This window comes from Channa argus, chromosome 5 (genome assembly GCF_033026475.1).
Source record: "Channa argus isolate prfri chromosome 5, Channa argus male v1.0, whole genome shotgun sequence".
Classification (NCBI taxonomy): domain Eukaryota; kingdom Metazoa; phylum Chordata; class Actinopteri; order Anabantiformes; family Channidae; genus Channa; species Channa argus.
This window is the reverse complement of record NC_090201.1, coordinates 14373527-14399418: the sequence shown is the minus strand read 5'-3', so window position 1 is coordinate 14399418 and position 25892 is coordinate 14373527. Positions and strand designations below refer to the sequence as shown.

General features: G+C 39.5%; 2 protein-coding genes and 1 pseudogene across 3 annotated transcripts; 1 reads left to right on the top strand and 2 right to left on the bottom strand.

Annotated features, from left to right (window-relative positions):
* Nucleotides 1–7971: 7971 nt before the first annotated feature.
* oxtra (oxytocin receptor a) lies at nt 7972–16678 on the top strand. Of its 2 annotated transcripts, none has more exons than XM_067504334.1 (2): nt 7972–9961; nt 11223–12209. In XM_067504334.1, the coding sequence occupies exons 1-2, from the start codon at nt 9043–9045 to the stop codon at nt 11264–11266; spliced, it is 963 nt and encodes a 320-aa protein (XP_067360435.1). In that variant the 5' UTR covers nt 7972–9042; the 3' UTR covers nt 11267–12209. The 2 variants fall into 2 exon arrangements, with proteins under 2 accessions (XP_067360435.1, XP_067360434.1); XM_067504333.1 differs by lacking the exon at nt 11223–12209 and adding an exon at nt 16295–16678 and having other exon boundaries at nt 8021–9961.
* Nucleotides 16679–18550: 1872 nt separating this feature from the next.
* On the bottom strand, nt 18551–21580 carry cav3 (caveolin 3). Its single transcript, XM_067504336.1, has 2 exons — nt 21235–21580; nt 18551–19955 (listed from the first exon to the last, which is right to left on the bottom strand). Exons 1-2 carry the CDS (start codon nt 21349–21351, stop codon nt 19614–19616), a joined length of 459 nt encoding a protein of 152 aa, XP_067360437.1. The 5' UTR covers nt 21352–21580; the 3' UTR covers nt 18551–19613.
* Nucleotides 21581–23615: 2035 nt separating this feature from the next.
* On the bottom strand, nt 23616–25810 carry LOC137128149 (caveolin-2-like; annotated as a pseudogene).
* Between the last annotated feature and the right edge of the window lie 82 nt (nt 25811–25892).

The following is a 25892-nucleotide window of genomic DNA, read 5'->3' as shown; positions in this document are numbered from 1 at the left end:
TATTTTTTTTACCTAGTTGTCTTTGACACATAATTTTTCATTCATTCAAAACATTTAAGCCTGTTTGTTCTGCACCAAGAGACTGGGAGAGTCTTACATGGAAGCATCTCAGATTCTGTATTTCAAAATCAAACTGTGTCCGTGTCTGAATATTTAATTTGCTGAGTTCTGACATCTTTTCTTAAAATGAACAACTGTTTGGGGATGCTTCTTCTGGCAGATATGTGTGAAAGTGGCTCCAAATCAGAGAGAAGTGGAAATCACCTTTTTGTTTTATATTGACTAGTCAATTTCAAATGATGTTGTATTTCATAACATTTATTTATTTATTTATGCAATTTTATTTCAGCCTATTACAGTTCTTTTTCAACAGAAATCTTCAAAATTCAAGCCTGTCATGTAGAAATTTTATACTTTATGTAGGTACATCATTTTTGATGTACCTTCTTTAAATGATAGAAATATTTTTCCAGACAAAATATTTTAATCATTAGGACTATTATTAGATTATTAGAGAGTAAATGAAAATTTGAAAAGGTCTTTTTACAACTATGAGACATACATAAATCATTTAAAATGTTCATACAGTATGCTGACTTACAGAGGCCACAGCTGCTTTTTTCTTCAAACCCCAATAAAAGTAATATTGTTGTGAAAATTTTGGTGTAAATTTTAGATTCAGATTTTCATGAAGAAGTACAGTCGCACAAATCCAACACTTAACTTAAAACTACACAGACATATTCTCCAGAAAATTTTTTTGTAGTTTGAAGAGAGTAGAACAAACAGTCCAATGGCCAGTAGCTCCGTGGAGGTGACTGTCTAGGAGAGGGGAACTTGCTGTATTTCAAAGAGCTCTGAATATCCTTTGTCAGGACTGCTTGTCTTGATATAACTTAAGTCACTAACCAAGTGTCCCTTATCACATTTTCCTTATCATAACTTTAAAACCAAGATTTTCTTCATGCATATAGCCATAATAGTCAGTTTTCAACATCAGGTTTTTTTCTCAGGCTTTTTAATAAAGCAAAAGCAGATGATATCTAGTTTATTGAAGTCCCGCACATAGCATGTGTTTCCATTTCAATTCAGTTAGGAACATCCTTATCATAAAACTCTAGTCATTACCATTTTACTTATAATTCCTATCACCAAAGCATGGATTTGCTGGAAAATAGGCCTTTTGATTCTTGGATTATTGTAATTTGTATTTTTGTTAATGTAAATGTTTCTCACCCAGACATAACTTTTAAATGTACTATTTTACTCCTCTTTGTATGTAATTTAACCAAAAATGTATTTTTTTTTATAATACATCAGATGACAATCTTTGTTAACACTATAATTAAAAACAAAACAGACTCCTCCCTGTCAGTGTTTTTATCTTAAAGCAACACTGATAACATGATAACAGCATTACAGGAAGCAACATTTTACTTTCTTCTAATTAAATATTATATAAATTCCTCCATGTGTCTGTTTCAACCTAATGCTATGCAGAGAAATTTCTTAGAAGCCATTTTTACATCTGTGTCCAGGATTTGTTTGCACAGTGCATGTTAACTGCTTCAGTATACTGTGTGTGTTCAGCACAAGCTGTTTTTACTTTATCTCCAAAGCACCACAGTACAGTGCAATGTGAGCAAGGAAATGATTTGTGAGGCATGTGTGTTTACTGGTAGTGTCATGGGCCCATGTGAGAGGCCTGAGCCTCATTTTGCTTCTTGCTCTCTGGAGCAATAACAATTGTAAACAATGTCACACTGAGACCTTGACATATTGTCAATGTGCCACCGCTCTAACTGTGACGTCTTTAGCTGTGGCGCTATCTTCCCCATTGCAGCTATCCAAATAAACCTCTGTCTATTAGCTAATATCCTGTAGCCCTTTTTTCTGTCCCTCTGCTTCCATAATGTCCTTGAATGTCCAAGATCTGAAGGACATAATGGATATGATTGTCTTTCAGGTGTTTGAGTACTTGATGCATCGGGTTACTTAAAAGAGTGACATACTACTTTGATAAAATTAGTCAAGTAACATTTACTCAAATTCAATAATTTTAAGATTTGGTTATCATAATTTTATCTGTAAGTTTGGCTTATTGTGTAAACAATTGTGGTCACAGAGCTGTCAAACAGCTGTAACCTGGCATCCATTGAACTTGCACAATAAATAGAAATTAGACTTATAGTCAGAGTTGCATACAGTTTAAATTATCTCACTGCTGGCAATAATAACTTTACATTTGCACAGACTCTGAAGCTGGAAATCTCCTTTAAAAATGTTTCATTCAAGGGTATGTGTGCATTAACAGAACTGCAGAAATAGGTTTCTCTGTGACATGGAGCCTCATATGAATTGAGAGAATGTACACTCCTTTTTGTGGGTGTACATTATGTGTCCTGAGGTAACTATGCTATGGCAAGACTGCAGTTTTCTTTCTGCTACATATGCTCCCATCTGTTCTAATCTGGATTTTATTCAATTTTTTTTGTCCTTTCAGATTATCCCGTGAGTTCAGGGTCACCACAGCGGATCATTGTCTGCATGCTGATTTAGCACAATGCCACAATGTTAGAGGTTCAGTGTCTTGCCCAGAGACACTTCGACATATACGCGGGACCAGGGATCGAACCACTGAACCTGTGGACGACTGCCTTACCAACTGCGCTACAGCCCCCCCCTTATCTGTTCTAATCTGAATGAGCTTGAATATATCTGCCAGGAAGCAGTGGCTGAACTGAGAAAAAACTGAAGAAGATGCTGCCACCGGGCTTCTGCAATGCAATGAGGTCTTAATACCTCCATGAATTAAACGTGGGTTTTTCATTTTTAATAGATTGACAGTGCTTTTAAGAATAAGATTTTACCTTCTTCATTATGGCTAATTGAGTATATAGATTAGGGAAAATTGCTATTTTATCTCCTTAAAATTAAATTTACAGCATAATATTGCAACTCTTCCAAGTTGATGGCTTAAGTAAGATATTTATTTTTATATAGAAATATACTGATCAACACTCATATTAATGCAGAGAGTTGTGGTAGGAGCCTGATGACACAGACTCATTGAACAACACTACCAGCAGTGCAGATATATACTTCTGAAAGAATTTTGTCAACCAGAATAGAAATGACTAATAAATGTATTATCTTATTTATTGTAATTTGATAAGTATGGCTACCTACTACCTGCACAGAGCGTAGTGGAGTGTAACAAGTAATGTAAAGCAGGTTAAGCTTACAACCTCCCAGAAAATCAACAACACCTTGTCTATATAGCTTATGGCTGGCAGTAGTGCTTATGTAATGGTAGCATGCAGACTTGTCATCCACTGAGCCTGGATTGACAGCACCCGGTGTTTCTGCCTGCTCTTTTATAAAGATCTAAGGTAATAGAACAAGATCACCCAAAGGAAAATGATGTGGTGAGAAGTTCATCTACTGAGTGATTACATAAGCAGCAGGCACTAAAAGTATTAGCGTGCCGATCCTTTGTATCTTCGTACTTCATTAGGGGCTTGGGCTTGAACTTTGTCTCTAATTAGATCTGTCAACTCAAAGCCTGGTGTCTGTGGGAACAGTACAATCAACTGCTGATCCACTGTAATCAGTCAGTGTGTGATAAACACTGTGTGTGCTACAGGTTTTAGCAGCTGGAGAAGAGAGAAGTAAATACATTTCAATAATGCTGGATTTGAGCCCTTGCAAAGCACAGCAAATGTTTCAGTGTTTAAGACTCATCTAATGCCCACTGTATGGAGAGTGTCCTCAACCATCAGGTAATTTAACACCTTATATTGATTTCTACAATAGCTGTCCCTACACCGTATCAGCTGTATGACTGGGCAAACAACACACATCTGTCAGCTCACAGTGATTTTCCTGAATTATGCAAATATTTGTGCAAAAGAAGTGAAGTATTGCAACTGAATAAGCCATGATGTGTGAGGTATGAATGATAATAATATACATAAAGCATATCATTTTAGGCCATGCCTGTGCAGTACATATACTACATAAAAAAATGTCAAGTATCATTTACAATAGATATAAGTCATATTTCAATAAGTAGTAGAAAACAAAGGTTCTTATACAAATATTGTAGTATTGATGTTTTTTACTATTCTTTTAGACCTTGGTGTTTCTCGAGCTTCTCGTGTTCCTTCTTCCTGATGCTAATATCACTTGGGATTGCTACAGCTATCAATACAGCCCTTTGCTTGTGTTTGTACACATCAATGTCTGGTTGGATCTTAGCTCTGTCGTTCTCAACCACTTTTGGGGGTGTTTCCCATTTTGACTTTGCTACTTCGGGCCCATACTCGGCACAGATGTTTAGTTACACTATGCCACCCACTTGGTTATGGCGTTGCATGCCTGCCTGTCAGCTTCTTGCAGCCTGCTGTTATGTGCTGGATTGCCATCTTTGCACAGCCTGCACCTGGAGTCCTTCACGGTATGGTAGATTCCAGCCCCTGTGGATATTGTACTTAGACCCTGTTCTTGTGCTGCCAGGATTAGTTCCTCTGTGCTGTCTTTCAGTCCAGCTTTGTTCAGCCACTGGTAGAATGTTTTTGATATCTGCTGGTTGTTCATACCGTGCAGGAACTTGTCCTTCCATGAGACTTCCTGCTCTTCCCTTTTTTGCTCATCTAAAATGATCACCTTTCTTCACCTTTCTGACAGTGTCAACGTGAAAACTGAGAAATTATAACCTTGTAAAAATAGATGGATACATGGCAGAGCCACTGTATTGGATTACATTAACTTGCATAATGTTATGCCTGATACACACCTGATAGACTCAGAAGTGGAAAGAGGGTAAAAATTATAACATACATTAAAGTCTGCAGCTCAAACTGAATCAGGAATGTTGTGATTAAATGGTTCCCACCCTAGACCTACAATAGACCATGGAAATGCCCTAAATTGTTGTCTTTTTTATGTTCCCTGGAGTTTAAATTATAACATTACAGATCTTCAGACTTAATTTATCATCTACTCCTTCATCTCTCTAAACTCAGCCTGACATTATATAAATCCCCTTCAATATTTTTTTGAAGATTTACTCTGCCAACATTATTAATATCTGAAATCCTAGAGCATCATTTTTTTTCCATCTGGGATCTTTCTTACTTTTATTCTATTTTCCATCATGCTTTTGCTCACCATAAGAAACCTTTCAGCTTTGTCACCCCAATTTCCTGTCTTTTTCCTTCTGCCATAGCATTCATGTCTTCTACTGCCACAGCTTTCAATCCTTTTAATCTATCAGCAGAAACTTCAGGCTGGATGTCATGCTGTTTAGAGTAGAGTACTTGTTCACCTGAATTCACATTGCTCTACATGTGGTTGTATCCAACTGCAATCAGATTTGATAATTAAGAACTTGCCTTTAACTACAGTTCTACAAAGCTTCACAGGCTAAATGTTGAGTCATTAATAATTTTACAAGACAAATCCTAATCTGATTCCTTTATCTATATCAATATGAAAGATAAAAAAAATCTTATCTGGTCAAAAATGTCTTCATATAATCAATAATGGCCCCTGTGTTTTTTAAATGTTGCACCAGTCACATATGCGAGATCTCCACCTAAGAGCTCGGTTTTTTACACTCTGCCTTGTTAGCTTTATCATGATATTAAAATTAGACTAAAAGATAGCTTTATCAAAACTTTTTCTACCCACTGATGATACACAGAAAATATCTTGTAGAGATATTACAGTAACACTCTGTTACCTGCTGAGGTGTCAAAGATGTTGCCACACTTTCTGACCTGGTAGCAGCCATGGAAAACCTCCCTGCTTCAACAGCACATTTATAATCCTTTTTCTCTCCTTTATAATCCTCATCTCTAAGGTGGCCACTGCGCACATGTGGATTGTAAATCCTGTTTGTTGAGATTGAAGTAACTTTTGGCTTTGTTTTTTGGGTTTTTCTTTTTTTTTTTCTGCTGCCAGCCATTGAAAACATACAAAACATAGGAGATGTTTTGTAGAAAATATGAAAGTTCAACAAATTATAGACGTAGTCCGGACGTTACCACATTCTGGTAGTGCACACTTCTTTTACTCAAATAAACTTTTACTACTTTATACTTTAGATTACATTTCTTTTCAAGTTAGAAAAATGTTACCAAAATTAAGTAATACAAAGTCCATGTAGTTCTGTGTACCAACGAAAGCTAACAAACTGAAGTGAAAACAGCATAATGTATCTCATGTGCAGGGATCTTGTGCATGCACAGTACACTCCTGTTGACTTCAGACTGTTGTAAAAACTGATGATGCTTTGAAGCGTCTCATGCACTGTTTAAAGAAACACTAGGGTCAGTGTTGATAATATACTGTAGCTAATCCAGGCTCTTAGCTGACAAATATTTGCTGTGAGTGGACATTTACTGTGTTTCAGTGTCTTTAGGCTTAATTTAGAAAATGAGCAAAATTGTCCTTTAAATGGGCAACATTTTAGCCTCACCTAGAACCAATCTTTCAGTGTGTTGAGGTGCTCCTTATCAAGTCCTAAAGCCAATTAATTCTACGGTTTATCATCAGGAAGCTTGGTCTCCTCAGGTCAGTTGATTTTTCTGGATTTGCATTGATAAGGAATGCCTAAATGTCTCATTTAACAGCTTAGCAGCACACTGTGGGCTGTGGGTTACTGAGGGCAGCAAAATCAATGCAGGTGAAGAACAATGAGGAATATTTAAAATATGAGATTGATATTGAAGGACCCAGACCCTGAAATGGTCTGCAGAATATTTCTTGCAACAACTATACATTATTTTTCAATTTTCAGCGGTGACTTTGTTACATTAGGACAATCACACTTGTTTTTTGTTATTGTTTATTATTCAGTTTCAATATTCACTTCATGACTCATTTCATGTGGCACATCAAAAATGTAGTTAGTGAGGTTTTTAATTATTTTCCTTCCAAATTCCCAAGTCAATATTATTAGATTTAATGAATCATGATGGATCTTTTTCCTTTGCAGTCCAAACTAAATCATTTCTAGTCCTAATGTCAGTGCTTTGAAATTCCAGTGGGTCTGCCATTTTCCAAACCCAAAGCCACAAAAAGGGCAAATGACTCGCTGGCATAGCTAGGACCACAGGCCTTTTCCCACAGGGTTTCCAACTGTGTGTTGTTTCAAAAAGAGCCTTGCAAACATGTCAAATCACGACAAAGAGACTTTTTGGTCTTACTCCTTACTAATTGTCATCATCTGCAGGGTTTCACATATTAATTGGTGTTTTGAATTTCTATGCCACTGAAACAGGATATAAGCAGCAGATTTGACAAACAGTATTTGTTTTTTTGTGGAGACAAATCATATCTTCCTGTATTTGTTCTCTTGTCTTTCCCTTTATGATCACTCTTTATGAGCTCGCTTTCATTCACTAAGGAATTTATGATGCTTTCTGTGTTCATGTTTCACTGTTTCTCTGTTGTTAAAATTCCTATTATGTGTTTGTGTTACAACATCACCCTCATCTAATAATCACCACTATTGTCATTTTAGTCCCTAAACCCCGATAAGCATTGCACTTGGCTGCCCAAATGAGAAAAAGGGGGAAATGCTTTCACAGCAATCACAGGAATGTTGCACAAGGGCATTAACATAGGAATCACACACCACTACCAACAACATTTCAGGGTTTGCTTTGCCCATCTGTAGGAAAGTGTCAACTAATAATTGTGACATTATTTTACAGTATAATAACCTGATCACTATCAATAAATACAGAATAATATATTAACTGGACAATGATAAGAAGCTTTCAGTCCTGTGTCAATAAAATAAAATCCACTTGTTTTGTGAAATCTGTGTATTTATACCAATTTTCCAAAGCTCAAAACAACTGAGTCATGGATCCAATTCAAAATGCTTTTTGATATGATCAACAAATGCCACATTGACAGCATCTAAAGGGATGTTTGGAGTTTTCTCTTGTCTTAGTGCATTGCCTAAAAAAGCTACAGACTTTTTTTGCCAACATCCCTCCTTCCGATCAACTAAGAGTATTTGATGTCACGCTATCGAATATATTTACTTTGAAATGGTCTTTCATAAAAGAACTGTTTAGAAATACGCTATGATCTATTGTATAGTACACTGTACTGTATACAACCGGGATAAATTATTGTGAATTATAGCTAATTTAATTTGCTCCGCAGATTGTTTCCATAATTTTAAAACGTCTTTTAACATCATGTGTGCTTTCTCCTAACATGCTTCATTGTGCAGCCACAGTTACCTTCACCTTCAGTATAAACAGATGTGCAGGTCTACAACATGCCATAAAATATCTCACAACAAAAATCTTCTCAGATGAGATGAAACCTATGATTCAAAACAGATCTGAGGGTTCGTGTAAAGAGGACTGAGACTCCCAGCTGCAAAAGGGCATGAAGGTTCCTGATTAATGGCGCACATCGCCACTTAGTGGTGGTACCCAGTAAGACTATTTATTGTTATTACTGAACCGGGGCCGGATATAACAGGGGCTCATGAGCTGCGCTGGTGGCCATTCCGATTCTTACCAGAGATGAAGAAGAGCTTTTTCATTTCCGCAGCATTCTTTACATTATAATTTTGAGATTTTAATTTCAATTTTGAAGGCATTATATTTGTGCCACCATCGACGGGCCAATTACCCTTGGTCAGGCGTACTTCTTATTTTAGAACCCACTTTTTCTGTTTTGTAACTCCTCACTGCAGCCGCCTGTATCTCTAGTTTATTTTTCCTTTAGCGTCCACATTTTTATTTTCTCCATATTATTTGGACAAGTGGAACATTGCTATTCTGACCTCTGGACTCGTGCGTTTGGCGTTTTTAGAAAGCATGGGTAATTGAAGATCAACAGAAAGTGAGCCCTTTATCACTAAAATGTTTTGAACATCATCACCTCCCACCCTTGCCTTTGTGAGGACGCAAAGAAGACTTTGTCCTCTGGACTCTCCAGGTGAATGTTGCGAGCACTACATGACTACACAAACCTGACGCATCTGCAGAGGAAACGACTTCGGTGATGGAAAGTCCTTCAAATGAAAGTGACTTCTGGCAATTCAGCGAATCCTGGAGGAACTCGAGTCTCCTAAACGGGACCAGTGGCTCGAATCAGACGAACCCTCTAAAGCGTAATGAGGAGGTGGCGAAGGTTGAGGTGACTGTGCTCGCACTGGTGCTGTTACTGGCGCTGGCTGGGAACCTGTGCGTCCTGCTGGCCATCCACAGCACCAAACACAGCCAGTCCCGAATGTATTACTTCATGAAGCATCTAAGTATTGCCGATTTAGTTGTGGCGATATTTCAAGTCCTCCCTCAACTTATCTGGGACATTACCTTTCGCTTCTATGGACCAGATATTTTGTGCAGATTGGTGAAATACCTGCAGGTCGTTGGGATGTTCGCCTCCACGTACATGCTAGTTTTGATGTCCGTAGACAGATGTTTGGCCATATGTCAGCCCCTTCGTTCTCTACACAGAAGAAAAGACCGTTTCTATGTCATATGTTCCTGGGTCCTGAGTCTGCTCTTCAGTACACCGCAGATGTTCATCTTTTCCCTGAGAGAGGTTGGATCCGGAGTGTATGACTGCTGGGGCGAATTCGTGAAGCCTTGGGGAGCCAAAGCTTACATCACATGGATCAGCCTCTCTATATACATCATTCCAGTTGCCATACTGAGCATTTGCTATGGTTTGATCAGCTGCAAAATATGGCAAAACTTTAAACTGAAAACCAGGCGGGAGCAGTGTATACGCTTGACGCCCAAAACATCCAAAGGCAACACACTCACACGTGTGAGCAGCGTTAAGCTCATCTCCAAGGCGAAGATAACCACAGTGAAAATGACTTTTGTAATCGTCGTGGCTTATATTGTCTGCTGGACCCCCTTTTTCTCCGTTCAGATGTGGTCCGCGTGGGATCCAGCGGCGCCTCGTGAGGGTATGTTAAAAGTTTAATATAATTTCACCAATGCGCAAAGGTTGATGTTCACATATTTGAACCTAGCATTTTCCACACGTAAACTGTCCATCCATCCCCATGCATTAGTGAAATTACTCCCAGATTTCAGAGGCACGATTCTCTGGTGCTGTGGGAGCCAGTGCTCTTTACGCACAAAACTACCAGCGTGTAATTATCTAGTTGACACAATCTAAGGCCCCTGAAAACACTTTTGAGCAGTTTTTATTCTGTTTTCATTGATTAACGCGTGTTAGTCGATTAAAACGCAGTTTTCAGTGGGGAGGCTTTGGCTGAGCACAGCTGGCTAAAGAAGGCTTGACCCATAAGGGAACCTAAATATGTAGTTGAAGGTTGGACTATTCCATTTGTCCGGATTTATGTCAGTAAATGTGACATTTGGGTGGTAGGTGTGACGTTTTGCATTTTCTTCTGCACAATACCGTAAAGGTGGGCCCGGGGCAATGTGGGTAGAGACGTGTAAATAGTTCAGTTTCTTCAAAGGGTTGAATGTCTCTAATTTGCGTTTCTGGTTCTGTTAGTTGTCTTTGGTATGCCATGTTGGCCGGCACTGGGTTGGATAGTGTTGTGTACAGGAGTGACCAGCTTCTGTTTGGTGCTTCCAAAATAAACTATCTCTGGTCACAGGGGTAACTGTAAAAAGGCAAGACTGGTCTGTGTTTCTGACTCATGCTAAATCCTGCTAACTGTTGAGCAGAGCTGGTAGTAGGTAGCCAGCTGCCACTGGTGAGATGCAGAGAGCTTGGAGGCCTTTGCCTCCAATGTGCAGCTACACGCCCAGAGTGGCTCCTCCACCTTCCCAGCTGTGGTATGAGAAAAGCTGAGTCTCCATCTCTTTCTGATGGGGCTCACAGCAGAGCAGCTTTGCCAACATGTCCACTTGTTCACACTGAGCTCGCTAGATGAGGCCCTGAGAGAAGCAAAGCGAGCAGAGGAGGTGCTGGGGGGTGGATAACCACAAGGCCGGTCCCTGTTCTGGTGTACACAGGTCAGGGCAGTGAACTGTGAGTCAGACGAAGAATAGGGTAGGGAGGGTCCCCAGGATGCCATAGAGCCACACAGCCAGGACCAGCCCACCACGACAGCCCCACTGAGACCACCGCTGCCCAGCTCGGTTCCTTGACAGCCCCTCTCCAGCACAGGCTGCCACTCCCGCCCAGCCTGAGCCTGCACACCCCAACAGCTGTCCCCTTTTACCCGTGCCTCCTCTTCTCTGTTGCAGAGTTGGAGCAGCGAAATGGTGGACATCTTGATGCACTGCAGTAGGGACAGTTGAAGAAGCTGCTGCAGGATTTTATGGACATTTTTGCTGCCAGGGATGAGGATTGCACCAAGATGGGCCTGTTGCAGCACCACATTGACACTGAAGCACTCCCCATCTGCCTGCAGCCCCACAGACTGCCGCTGGTGAAACGCCAAGTCACCCAGCAACTGATTAAGAGCATGGCGGTTAATGGCATCATTGAGCCCTCGGACAGCCCCTGGGCTGCACCGATGATCATGGTGTGGAAGCGTATGGTGGTGCACCTGTGTTGATAATAGGTGCCTCAATGCAGTAACCTGCAAAGGTGCATGCTGGTGCATCCCAAGCACTTCGAGAGCACCATTAGAAGTCTCAAAGAAGATTTTACCACCATCCGATAGGCTGTGCTGCGGCTGAACCCGACTAAATGCAGCTTGCTGGCCAGATAGATGCAGTTTCTGGGGCATGTGGTCAACAAGCATGGGGTGATCATTGCACTGGGGGTGAACATGAGGACAGCCCTTCATCGTCCACCCCCACTGCCAACATCGACAATGATGGACTCAGGACTGAGCCTGGCACTGCAGATGGATCGCCAGCAAGACCGCCACGTGTTGGATGCGAGCCAGAAAATTTAAGGGACTTTATTGTGGGGCTATGGAACGACTGAGGGTTGTGGGGACACTGAACCATCTTGGAGATGGGTGTTGTGTAATGGCCAGCTAGCCAACCAGCTAGCATACTGGCATAGTGGGCACCGGGGCACTATGGGTAGAGATGTGTAAATACTTATGTGTGTTGTGTTGAATGTGTTTAACTTGTGTTATGTTGACGATTCTAGGTGTGTTTAAATGTTCTGGTTCTGTTAGTTGCTTTTGCTATGTCATACATGGTGTATCTGTTGGCCGACAACGTGTCGTGTATAGGAGTGACTGGCTCCCGTTTGATGGTTCCCGAAATAAACTCAGCTATCTCCGGTCACAGGGGTAACTGTAAAAAGCTAAGAGCTGTCTGTGTTTCTGTCTCATGTTAACCAGGTTGAGACAATCGGGGTCATGCGGTGTTTGGGGCACGTGTTCTCTCTTCTGCCGCCTGAGCGAAAAGTTCGCTCCTGTCTTAGTCGTAACTTATAATTTCTAATATTTAATTTTTAAGTGTATTATAAGGATATGAAAAATGTTGTTCTCTTCATAGTGCAAATACTGCATACTGAATTCTCAGATTCCCAAATTCCCCTGAGCATCCTGCAGAAAAATGTGCACGCATACAGCTTTTATGGCTTTGGAAGTTTAACCAAAACCCTATATTTATCGATCTGATCTGACATGGCCACACCCAAATAAACGTTAGGATGAATGTGAAAACTCGACTTCACATCGTATTTAGACATTTGGAGAAGAATTAACATTGGACATTGAGGAAGAATTAACAGAATGGTACATATTAACATGGGAGGGAAACAAGTGGTTGATTCTAAAGTTGCTTTAATTTGTCTGTTTGTTGAGTAAACCTTTGTTTTAGTGAGAAAGCAAATGGTAACTTTAGATACATTCATTTGAACACATCATAAGTCTGAGTCCCCTGCTGAGTGAAAACAAAATATTACCTCGAAAACAACACAAAATGTCAAACCATTCCATTGCTTTTTATCTGAGTAAAATGTTCACAATTCCTCTACAAAGACTAGAAAAAACAAATAGATCACATGCTCAAAAGATAAAAAAGGGGAAGAATTTTATTGTGAAGTTTAGTGTTACAGCCTTTGGTTAATATCTCTTGCCTTGTAGATTTGTGTAAAAGGTTCCACCTGACTGGCTGTGAGTTGCTGATATCCTCCACAGGCTGCCTTGTTCACACCAGCTATTTACACTTTGGCGCTAAATAGTTGCACAATACACTTAGCTGTCAGTGAAGTACTCAGTGCCTAGGAGGCATATTGTTAATGCACAGAAGAAATGTCAGTAATTAGGTCTGATGCATATCTCAAAACAATATTTCAAAGTCACATCCAGAAAAGAGCAACAAGGGTGAATGGAAAATAAAGTGATTCATTCATTTTATGTTGCAGAGCACCAATCAGTGCAGGAAGAAGGCTAATGTCTGGCTTTTCTCCACATGAGGAGCAGTTAGAAAGGCCAGGATTGACATTGACATGTGCCAGTGTTTGTGTACAAAATATAGACTGAAGTGTCACCTGTTTTTGTCCAGATAAGGGTCTCCATTAAAATCCTACCCATTAGACTCATACTGAGACCAGATTACACAGACAGAAGCAGATGATGTAAACAAACCATAAACTATGTTAGATTTAGCTGTAGAGTAAGTCCTGAAAGTCATAAATGGAACTGTTACTAGGTTTTGGTTATATTTTTGTTTTGACTTTTGTGTGTGGGACAACTGAGGTTTCAGATTTAGCAATAAATTAAAACTTTTCATCATAGTAAAAGATTAGCTATAAATATTTTACATGTAGCATAAACTAAAGTATGTGTAATCTTTAATAATGACTAGCTGAAGGTTTACGGTAAATATTTGGCAGATCTCAAACACACCATATTATTTGACAGTGATCATTCAAAACAATTAAGTTTGTTATTTTTTTATATAAAATATGGCCATATGTCTGGAAATGTTATAAAACAAAACATTATTAGAAGTCTGGAAATTTCACTTCTTTATTTGTTTTATAGTGAGTGAAAGTAAATGTGTTCAGCATGTTTCTGAGTGATTGACACTATCATAGAACATTATTACCATCTGCTGAGATTCGCCTAATAACGACTTCTTTTTCCATCATTTTCAACATCAATCAAGCTGCCGCTTCAACATAAATGGAGATTTGCTTAAAGGTTGCTGTCTGTCTTTAAAAGGCCACTCTCAGCAGGAACAGGATTTGCAAGCAACACTTTCTTTGTGCGATTTTACATGCAGACTCTTACACTTTGTCCACCTTAGCCCATTACTAAAATAATTGTGTCTTCTGCCATGAATAATTTAGATAATAGGACTGACTAAACTCCCTCATCTGAACTGTGTAAAGCTACCACCAGCAGCTTGTTGCCTTATCTTAATTTAGCATACAAACTTGCATTAAGAGACCTATAAGCATGTTGGATTAGACTAGAACATGTTTGACAAAAGACACAATATCATTTCATCATCATTTTAAAATTTGTTAACAATGCGCCAAAGTTCATCACCTCTTCGAGGTCCTACAAAACTCTTGAGATATTTGATTTATTGCATTTTTGACTAGATTTTCCAGTGTAGGAGGCAGGACCTCTCAAGGATTGGAAGGTATCATTTTAGCACCACATTAGGATCCTCAGTAAGTTTGGAAATGTATGAAGACGGTAAAATGCCCAATCCTTTTAAGCTATGTTGCTGGTGTCTGTGTTTTCCCATTTAACAGCCAGACAGATTTCATTATGTAGAGGAAAAAAACACCTGAAGGTTAGAACCTGACTCAGGCACTCATACAAGCCCCCAGAGAAAATCTGTGAACACAAACATCTTTCCCTGCTGAGCCCGATGCCCTCAGCTGCTGACTCACAATCTGCGTGCTATTGATTTGCATTAAGTGCTTGATGGACACAAAGCCCAGTGTCCAACCTAAAGTCTACCTCTTTCTTAAAGGTCAGCAACATAAAGTGTCCTTACTAAGAGTGAGAGCACGACAACGTCAAACTTACAGAAAAGCATTTGTGCCTAGACAAATTCCTTAATGTAAACATCAAAAGTAGATTACTGTTTTAGCTTCAGGGGAAAATCAGCAATTGCCCTCCCAGTCAGACATAAGGACCACTTAGGGGATCATTTTCTTCTTTTCATTTGCTGTATGATTTTTTTGCTCTCTTTTGCAAGACTCCATAAGCTCAGTAAAGACATTTTCATTATAGTCTCCTCTATTACTCAAATTAGATCGAGTCTGTGGTCTCATCCAGCCTGATTAAAGTGCTTGAGGACCACAAGCTGGTCTTTTGCAACATCTCTAAATGTATTATTCGCTTCAAGTAAGTACCTACAGCAAGTTAAAACATGGTTAAAAGCTTGTGAATTCACACATTGGTTTTGCTTACCTAAACATTAGCAATAATATCCTCAGCTTCAACATTTAATGTGTATTTCTGTCTCTTTTCCTTGTACATCTGAAATTAAACTGCAACAAATCTACTCAAAAGCAGATTATAAAAACTATGACACTGTAGTACAAGGGTAAGTGAATATTCTACACTAAGTTAAACTCATGTTTTTGTCTCATAAATTAACAGCTGATGATCAGTCCTTATTAATCATGCCTGTGCCCTTCCAGAAATCACTGACGCTGAGCACTTTTTGTTAGAGTTGAGGCACCATCATTAGCGACAACGTGAGAACAGCAGGAGCATAGATAGGCTGCAAGAAAGATTAGCAATCACTAAGAAGAGGTTAAAGATGGGATACAAACCAATTACATGAATCAAAACCTCATTTGCCAAATGTCAGGGGGATGGTGGAGTTGATGTAGCTTAAATGTCATCCAAGATGCCACTGCAGGTTACTTGTTGTGATGTATTGCCACTGTGTTGCGTGAGAAACATTTCTGCTTGTCTCATTCTTTGGTGCAAAAGATCATCATGGGAATGTTTGTTTGAGTAAGTCATAGTAAGGTGTATAGGTGCATATCTTTTGAACAACTATTATGAAAGTCTCTTCTCTAAAAGAAATCTCTGAAATGGAAAGGCACAGTAAGTTTTATTAAAAGTACGACGATGCTGACCCTGTCCATTTTACTTTATTTAATACTGACTTTGAGTTCAAGGACTGAGAATCCATTCATTACTCATAATACAGTTATAACTCTGTGATTCAAACTTCTACATTGCTACATTAGTAAACCATAAACCCACACGGGGAGCAGAACATGCAAACTCCACAGAGAAATTCCCCCACCAGCCATCAGAGAAGTGTACCTGCAGCCATGTTGCCTTTACTTTTCATTCACAGAGAAAAAACCTTTCACTTTTGTTGTCCCCGCAGAGTAACTTTTTTCTCTCTGTCCTCTCCCGCAGCCATGCCCTTCATCATCTCCATGCTGCTGGCCAGCCTCAACAGCTGCTGTAACCCCTGGATCTACATGTGCTTTGCTGGGCATCTTTTCCAGGATCTTAGGCAGAACTTTCTGTGCTGTTCCACTCGCTACCTCAAGTCATCCCAGTGCCAATGTGAGCGTGATTTTGACTCCAGTCACAAAAGCAACTCCTCAACCTTTAACATTAAGAGCACTAGTAGCCAAAGGAGCATCACACAGACGTCTAACACGTAAGCACCACCCGTCCTTCCTTCTCTTAAGCTGCCCACCCAGTTTGTCACCATATGCTGTTCCGCCACAAAAATTCCAACAGTCCAAATCCTTCAGATACCTCTTGGATCAAGGTCTGCTCAGAAGTATTTTACAGGGTAAAAATGAAATTGCAAAAATAAGAAGGTTGTGAACATTCTTATTGAAGGGACAATATTTTGTTTAATAGCAACTTATGAGATAACCATACACCAAGCTGAGCAGTCACCTAAAGCTCTTTTTTTTGGGGTTAGTTTTCACATGTTTGTTGTTTTTTTGATGTAGGCTACAAAGCATATTTACATATTAAAGTGCAAAGAAAACATTAAACTGCAAAGAAAAATAAATTTTTAAATAGGTGTCAGCTTGGTCAACCTGGCTTGTTGTACTATTGATTCCGTTGTTGTCACCAGCAAAGTTCATGATTGTCTGTAATTTAATGAAATGACTTACCTATAATAAATATTGTGTACCAATGTTGTTCACTTTGTTAGATACGAGCTCTCATGGCTTTCTTTTAAAGATTTTTTAAAGCACTACTAAATAGCAAAAGCAGTGAAAATGCACCAAGGACATTAGTATTCACACCTAGCTGATGCTCATTAGCACTCCTTTCAGACTGAAAAAATCCTTGGCAGCGTTGCTTGAAGTGTTCCAGGGGGATGTTTGTCCATACTGACTCAATAACAGTGCTGAGATCCTGCAAACATCCTTTTCAGGCTCAGCCCCAAAAAGGGATTAATGGGTTGAGGTCTGGACGCTGTGCAGATAATTGAAACAAACTAGTAAGTCATGAATTCACTCCACATTCATTGTTCCAACCCTAATTAAGTCTGGCCTGTCCAGTCAGTTCCGTTTGTAATGACTATAAATCTATGAGCCACCATTTGTCATTTCAATTGCACTGCAACAGTTATGATTCTCAATAATGAGGTGTGACCTGAATAAAAATAAAAACAGCCCAGCCCAACATGTTTGGAACAAATACTTTTAAAAAATAGATTCAACCCATCTTACACCAAATATACACTAATGCAGAAAACTCAAAAGTACAGTACATGGATTAATAATATTTTTATATTAATATATAAATATGACTGGTGACCTGTCTAGGGTGTAGCACATCTCTCCCTCAAAGACAGCTGGAATAGGCTCCATCCCCACTGTAACCTTTAAAATATAGAAAATAGGTGGATGTATTGTTGTAAACCACAAGTTACTTATTGCTGGAGTATTTAAATTTATTTTACTGGTGTTGCTTTACATGTGGATTAAAGGAGTAATTCCTTCCTCTTCTTCTTCTTCTTCCTCGTCTTCTTCTTCTTCTTCTTCTTCTTTCTTCCCCATCTTCGTGTTCTTCTTCTTCTAATTTCTTCCTCTTCTTCTTCTTCTTCTTCTTTTTCTTCTTCTTCTTCTTTTCTTCTTTTGGCCACTCCCTCTTAGCGTCACCACAGTGGATCATTTGTTTCCATCTATTAAAGTGCCAAAAGTAATTGTAATTGTTTCATTTTCCCTTTCTAGAAAAGAATAACTGAGGAAGAGAATGTGTGTACAGTACGTCTGTGCCTGTACAATTGTATTTAATTCTTAGCTGGGAGGGTTTTAAATTCTAAATTTGTGTGTATGGAAAATCTCTTTATTTTGATTTGCTGAACATAATAATTGTATATTTTGTTAAGTCCATTTGCTGTGGGGTCAGCATAGTTGACTTTTTGGATAAAATAATGTATGATGATGATGTATCCATTTGCATTTCTAACTGCCTTAAAATTTTTCAACATGAAACATCTATGTAAAAATTAACTGTACTGTGTTTGCATGATGAATATTGAGCAAATATACATATACTTTATGTCTTATTTATTTACTGACATTTCACCACATAACCTCACACATGAGTTGATCCTATGCACTAATTACACTGCCCTGGTAACAAGTTTACTCAGCTTACAGTTTCTGGAATAAAACAGAAACAAACACATTGGGGTTATAAACACAGAAGGGTGTGGTGACATTGAACCTTTATTATTGGACCTTTGACATGAAAGAAAAGCACATGAAAGATATACAACAGCAGCCTCTAGTGGGTCAGAGCAGGTTATTGCTTGTTCGCTGACTGAAGTAACATGCTTGGTGAATGTCAAAACTTTATTCCTTAAACATGTCAGAATAATTCAAAATAGTACACACAATATACTTTCTTTCAAAAACAGAACCAGTGGTGCCACATACGTTATAAGGAAAGTTTCACGAACTGTTTAAATACACCACAGTGTATTTAAACGCTTCTGATTTCCCTTTCTACACTTTAGGTACAAAACAGCAAGATAATAGTGATACAGAAAGTTTTTCTTTACCCCATCAATTGTCAGGTCTACATTTGTAAAATGCTTCCTTATAAAAATGTGGCATCATCACAAATTAAAAGGAAATACCCAGTATAAGAACACATTTTTTTTCCATACATAAAGAAATTGGAAATTTTTTTTCAGACGATTAAAATTTGTTCTAAAGAGGTCAAGTATACATACTGGGTTTATAATTGTCAAATCTAATTCAATCAACATAGAGATAAACAAGACCAGACACACTAGCATTCAGCATCAATATTAATATAACTTTTAAGAACAGCTGAATATAATGCAAATGGACAACACTGTCCAGGTGCAGCAGCATCGGGGGATTAATTTCAATTGTTATGAATGAGTAGCCAAATAAATACACATAAATGAAGGTGGAAAGCTCCTCCTATTGGCAGGTGGCCCTCCTCTTCCTCAGAGAGAAACACTGAGGGCTCCAGGAGTGCCAGAGCTGTCACAGAACCACGCTGCCTGTTGCAGCTGTCAAAGAGCTTCTGGTGGCAGGAGGTGCACAGAGTATTTCGGAACTCGATGCAGAGAGCTTGAGGACAGGAGGGTGGGGAACAGCATGTTATGAAGGGAGGAGAAGGAGTATCAAGGAGTAAGGAAAGACGCTGGGAGTGATCTTCTGGTGTATAAAAAGATACCACACTTCATCCCACCAAACTGTAAACACTACTATGTGAGTTCTTAGACTTCTTTGCGCAGTGCCACTCGCACACTGCTAAAGATCTTGCCCAGGGCTTCAAAGAAAGGATCACAGAAGGTCTGGATGCAGAGAGAGTAGATGCGGCTGATGCACTGCGACTCAATTAGACAGCTCTTGATACAGGGAACAACAGCCCAGATGTGGCAGAAAGAGATGCAGGCAAACAGGAAGCCCCAGAGCAGAGCCACAGGGATACCGAAGGCAGCAGACAAAATCCGGTAGCACCAGTACTTGGACACAGTGAAGGTGGTGTAGCTGAGTTTCCACACACTGTCCAGGCTGTGTGTACCATCAGGCTCTGCAATGACGTCCTCAAATTCTACCTAAGAGGATATTTAAGATTTCATTAACACACAACAATTTTTTTCTTGCATCACATCTCTACAGGCAGACGTTAAGTGTACATGTTTCAGAGTGTAAAAGTAATTCGGAGAACAATTTCCCTTCATAATGGTAAACATAAAAATAATACAGGCAGAGTTCTGGAGTGGCTTTTTGCTCAGTCCTTACACTTCATGTAAAATGCATTGCAGTAACCGTGCAATGTTTTCAGTTTTCAGTATGTGCCAGGTGCCCATTGTCAAAAAGCTTTTCACTTTCTCAGCTCTAAAATGTTAAGTAACTTGTCAGTAATCAAATGCAAGCCAACGTGCCACACATCTAAAACTTTTCCTTTCTTCAAGACCATCAGATAGGATCAGTATGAGAAGTACTGACTCCTGGTTCATTTCCCGTAGAGATAGCAGCCAGAGATCATCCTCTGAATAAATGACTGGACATGTCCTGCTTATTTTGTACTTTCTCTGTAAGGTTTACCTACTTTTAGCCCTTAGAGGACTGCTAGACTCAGATTCTGCAAAAGAACAGCCAGTTCTGTTTATAAACAATAGATGGATGCTGATGTGATCTGACGCTGCTAAGTCTGATTGCTCAGAGAATAAGATTCCCTTACTAATTAGGGACACTGAATAGATATTACTGATCCCCTTTAATTTGAGGGCAATGCAAAGAAAGAATATAAATTGGAAAGGTTGCTTCAGAATCATTACATTGATTTAAACTGTAAGGCCCAATTCATCACTTATTGTAATTCTTTTGACTTAACAAGGGTAGCAATTCCTAAACTTTAAAAATCTTTATTAGCTGCTCAAAGATTTTCATGAGAACTGGCTTGAACAGCGTTCCAAACTGAGTCATGCAGACATATGCTGAAGTCATTACTCATGATTTGCCACCCTCATGGAACATGTTTACACAAATCACATTTAATTAAACTAAATCTAATCTACATGTTTATTTGGTTCTGTCCTCGCACAAAATGTTTTGTGGCAGCATGGCAACAATCACAGTAACACTGGCCAAGCCTAAATAAAACACAGTGGCATAGTGTATCAGTTTCACACACTTCTTCCCCATTCTAAAAATAAACTCTAAGATCGGCACTGGCTACAGGAATAGTTAGTGGAGTTTAATAACCTGTTTTCCCATCTTTGTTCCTAGCAGTCACTCTCTGCATTTGCTTCACATGCTTTTATATTGGCCAAAACAGGTTACATTCCTAATCCTTTCTCTGACAGGGCGTTGTCTCCATGCTGAACAAACCTTCACAACGTCTTCATTGATCTGCTTGGGGTCTCTGTTAATTAGATCAATCTCCTTTGTGTGGCTGTCTTTGACAATCTTCTCCTCGTTGGTGTTGTACTGGTACTGATCCGCCATAGTGGGACTGCAGGTCCTCGATGGGCTGGAGACAGTGAGGGTAAACCTTCCTGATCACACTGCAGACAGTCGCCTCAGTTCCCTTCTGAACCCCTGTATCACCACCGTGGCGCTCCCACTGACATGCCAATGGACAGCTGCTGCAGACGTCCTGGTAAAAATGGAGGCCTGACACCCACCCTGTACTCACACACTGACAGAAACAGTGTGTATATACACATACACACACACACACAATGTAGTGCACACAGACAGAAAAGACATGACTTAAAGGAGACCCCAGGGCTGTGTCACATTTCACACAGAGTTGTGGGGCAAACTGGGCAGGGTTTGCACAGTGGCACAAACTTCCACTACGGAGTGAGACAGTATGCACAAACACTCCCCATGTACTTATAACTTGGACACAGTATTTTTGCGTGTTAAAACTGAATTGTACTTTTAAGAAGTATGCATATGTGGTGTACAGTATATTAAGAGAAGGGTGTCAAGTGAAAGCAAATATAATTTGTAAAGTATGTTTTAACTCAGTCTTTATAAACTGACTCATTGCTTCACAGTTTTAGTGCCGCACAATAGAGTTCACACAAGGTCCCGATCTTCCTCTCATATTTCTGATTTTACCAGGGCCCAATACATAAAATTCAATAGTCTCCCAAAATAAAACTCTGATTCAGTCATGCTTAAGATGCACAGTTGTTGCTATCACTCATAACTTTCTATATCAGCATGGTGCATAAACAAGCTCCAACAGAGTGGTGTTACCAGAACAACCGAGAAGAGGAAGAGTTTCCTAAAAAAAGTGTTACAAGGGTTCATAGCACTCAGAGTGTGTGAACAGTACAGAAAGTGTGACTTCAGAGCATGGATTTGAATTCCAAGGCTCAAATCCCTGGTGGCAGAGAGAGGGACAAGAGCGGGGGAGGGAGTGGGGGGGAGTATTCCTGGCGTGGCAGTAGAGGGAGTAGAGGCCATTCAGCCATGGTGGCTGAGAGACAGAAATAGCTTAGCAGCAAGTTGGTGTGGCATACCTCTGCCTCTATGAATTTCAAGGCAATCAGCTGAGACTGCAGTGGGTCCAGTCTTCCATTTAATGTAGACAGACATGCAGGGGTCTCAGAGCTATATTTAGAGTTGTATACCATGGATTTTAGTAACAGGGGTTGGTTTACAAGTGCAGGTGGTTGGTTCCTTTGCAATGAGCAGTGCTGGGTGTACACACTGTACTTGGTGAGTACACTGAACAAGCTACTGTAAAATGTGGTCCATGAACTGCAGGGTTAGTAATTTGATTTAGTGTTCCCATAGGTGACATGTGTCCTTGGGTAGGACACTGGACATTATTAGATTAGTATTACAGCTAGATAGATAGAGAGATAGAGAGATAGAGAGAGAGAGAGAGAGAGAGATAGATAGATAGATCGATAGATAGATAGATAGATAGATAGATAGATAGATAGATAGATAGATAGATAGATAGAAAGAACAAATACTGGAATAGTAGGTAACAAATAACCCCAGCAAGAGGAGATTTATACAGATGCTGAGGGACCTATGAATAATTTAAAACCCAACATCTAGACTAATATAGATACAACTAGTAGTCAGTGTTCCAATATCTGCAAAAAGCACCTCTGCTATCACAACTGGAGATGGATGAGGTATAACACAAATGCTATGGCAAGGGGGAGCTAGGAAGACATGTCAGGAAATATGATCATCAACCCCAGACAAGTTTGATGCAAAAGCAATAACCTGACATTGTAAATCATGACTGAAGGCTGGAGGGTTCTGATACTACAGGACCCTCATAAGGGAGCAGTTCCATCCAACTACCCCCCTGAGAAATACCAAGGGCTGAAATATTCAGAAAAGATGTAGAAGGTGAAGGCACAAGTGGCCCCTCTGGTAAAAGGAACATTAGGGGGTGTGACTCTCCAGAACCAAATTGTGAGATCTCTGTCAAGAATAGTGCAGTCCCAGGAGGACCCTCAATCTAGCAGGTCTCTGTTAGAGGGCCTGAGCTTGAAGGAAGGAAAAAGACAGCACCTGAAAAGGGGATTTTTTTTTAAGCCTTTCCTGCAGGAAAACACTGGTCAATCCAGAGGAACTCTACCAGCATTTCCTCTGCTTCAGAGTCAGTTCATGAGTAATTGCAGTGTTTTCTATACTCATTTTCTCAATATCTTCTTTGGTATTTGTATAATGATAACATATATCAACAAATATATATCAACAGTTTAATGTTATTTATTGCACATATTCTTCTGCCTTGGTGTTTACTCTATACATCATACGGGACCATTTATATTTGTGTCAGCATGCCAAGTATAACGACAGGCACTGTAAGCAGAAATGCTGTAAACAAACATTTCGCAGCATTTCTCTTCATCTTTTTCCACATAGATGATGATTTGACCACAGCACTTATTAATTCTAGGTCAAAAGAAGCAGATGAAGATGTTCAGTATGCTGCTCCACACTGTCTTGACCCAGTGAATGTTGATGAGAAGGAGCTGCACACAGAGGATGTTCAGCCTGGAGATATACAGGGACAAAACATGCACACAACATGACCTTATATAAAAAATGAAAAGTCCTTCTAGGTGACTAATAAAGAAAATCTATGGTGATTAATAGCAGGAATTACCATTTCAAAATTGACAGATTTAAATAGACTATAATTATTCACCAGAAAAAAAAATAACATTCAGTAATTCATGTGTTTAAGTCTACCTCATCTGAGTATAACAACAGTCCTACCAGATGTGAAGGCAGCTGAGCACTACGAAGATTAGCCCTGCTGCCAGTGAGAGCGGAACTGCCAGCAGTGGGGATGAAATGGTCGAACCATCGCATAGACACCTCTCTGATCATGACTCCACAACCACACTTTGCCAAAGCTCAGTGCTGAAGTAGACTCTGCAATCACATCCTCAAATGTAACCTCAAGATACATGCAGAGACATTTTGAGTGATTTCTAGGGATGTTTGTATCCCACTGGGAGCTTGGGTACTTATTACAAAATCTTGACATGCAGATTGAGATTGATGTATATAGTATGTGAAGGTACTGCACTGGCAACATAGTCATTTATTCATCATTTGTTTGGATCCTATAGAAATGAACAAAAACAATAGTGTGTGAATGATCATGTCCACTTGAGGTCACTATTACATTGATGTTTAACTAGCAGTCCAATATCACATTACCAGACTGAGCAGGGTGCAGCTGGAACATGACTAACCACTCTGCAGGCTTGTTGCTGACACCCAGGCGGAACATATTTGCCTGCGGACTGCCTGGTTGAGGAATGTAATTATTGTCTTTCGTGGCCTTTTTCAGGTGACACACTACAAGATCTCGTTGTAGAGATCTAAAATGTATTTTAGACATACTTGACAAACAATCAATGGACTTTACTTGACTTAAACTTTGGAGGAGTGACAATGATTAGTGCGTGTATTTCAGCACTAATACAGTACAATCTTAGTCCTCTTATTGTGAGGGGAGTCCACTAAGACCCGACTGCTTGTCTCCTTAAGAGCTTCTTGCCAAGAGCTCTACCCAGAAAACAATCAATAATTGCAATTCCACTTATTACTGTATTCACTCTCTTCCGTTTTGGTTTTCTGTGACACTACATGCAGGCATGATATATTGTATGCTTATTCACTGTAAATGTGTGCTACCTGTTTATTGTTATTGTACAAATGGTAAATCATTAATTTACTTCGCAATAACACAGCATGTGTGTTTCACAGTACTATCTCTCACTAAGCATCTCCACGATCACACAGTAAACTCTAAATCTTCACTCATTAATTTCAGCTGCTAAACCTACCCAATTGCCTGTTTGGACTGAACCCTGGCTCATCTCGTGGTTGAATAGTATGTATGTTTGTTTCACTTTTTGAACATAAGTTGACCAGACACTTTGCAGACAATATCTCACTGTTAAATGAAAATGACTTGTCAGAGGAGGGGGGGGGGGGGGGGGTGTTCACTGGTGCATAGCGCACTCTGTTGATCATAGATTACTGCATTTTCTAATGACGCATATCCAACTGGTAAAATAAACACCTTACACCAATTAGAAAATACCAAAATACTTTTTTCTACAGTAGTGAAGTGATGGTAGACTATGATTACGTAACAACAAATAATGCTTGAACAGTAGAAGCCATGTGGGCTGATTGGGATAGGATACTGTGTAACACTACAGAAAACTAGGAGAAATGTGTGGCTCAGTAAGTATTTTTTTGCAACATGGAGCTTGTGATTCCAATTGAATGTGAACCACGGTCAGGGCTTAAACACCTAACGTTTTCAGACTGACAGGGTGTAGAAGACAAAGTTGACAAAAGGACCGTAGATAAAATATGGCATTAAAATTTGGAAGGAAAAAAGCACTGAGCTTTTTCACATTCGCATCTGTCCATCCAGACATTTCTGGAACAAGATGCTAATGTCTTTCTTAGCTTAATGAACAACTCGGATAACAGTGTTTAATGAACTGATTGGTAGTGAGTCAAAGGTT

What these genes read in the sequence shown, in the direction of transcription:
- oxtra (XM_067504333.1), top strand. Translation starts at nt 9,043, where the DNA reads ATGGAAAGTCCTTCAAATGAAAGTGACTTCTGGCAATTCAGCGAATCC. An exon ending in TCCAGCGGCGCCTCGTGAGG is followed by an intron (nt 9,962 to 16,294) that starts GTATGTTAAAAG and finishes CCTCTCCCGCAG; the next exon opens with CCATGCCCTTCATCATCTCC.
- cav3 (XM_067504336.1), bottom strand. Translation starts at nt 21,351, where the DNA reads ATGGCGGATCAGTACCAGTACAACACCAACGAGGAGAAGATTGTCAAA. An exon ending in TCAATGAAGACGTTGTGAAG is followed by an intron (nt 19,956 to 21,234) that starts GTTTGTTCAGCA and finishes ATATCCTCTTAG; the next exon opens with GTAGAATTTGAGGACGTCAT.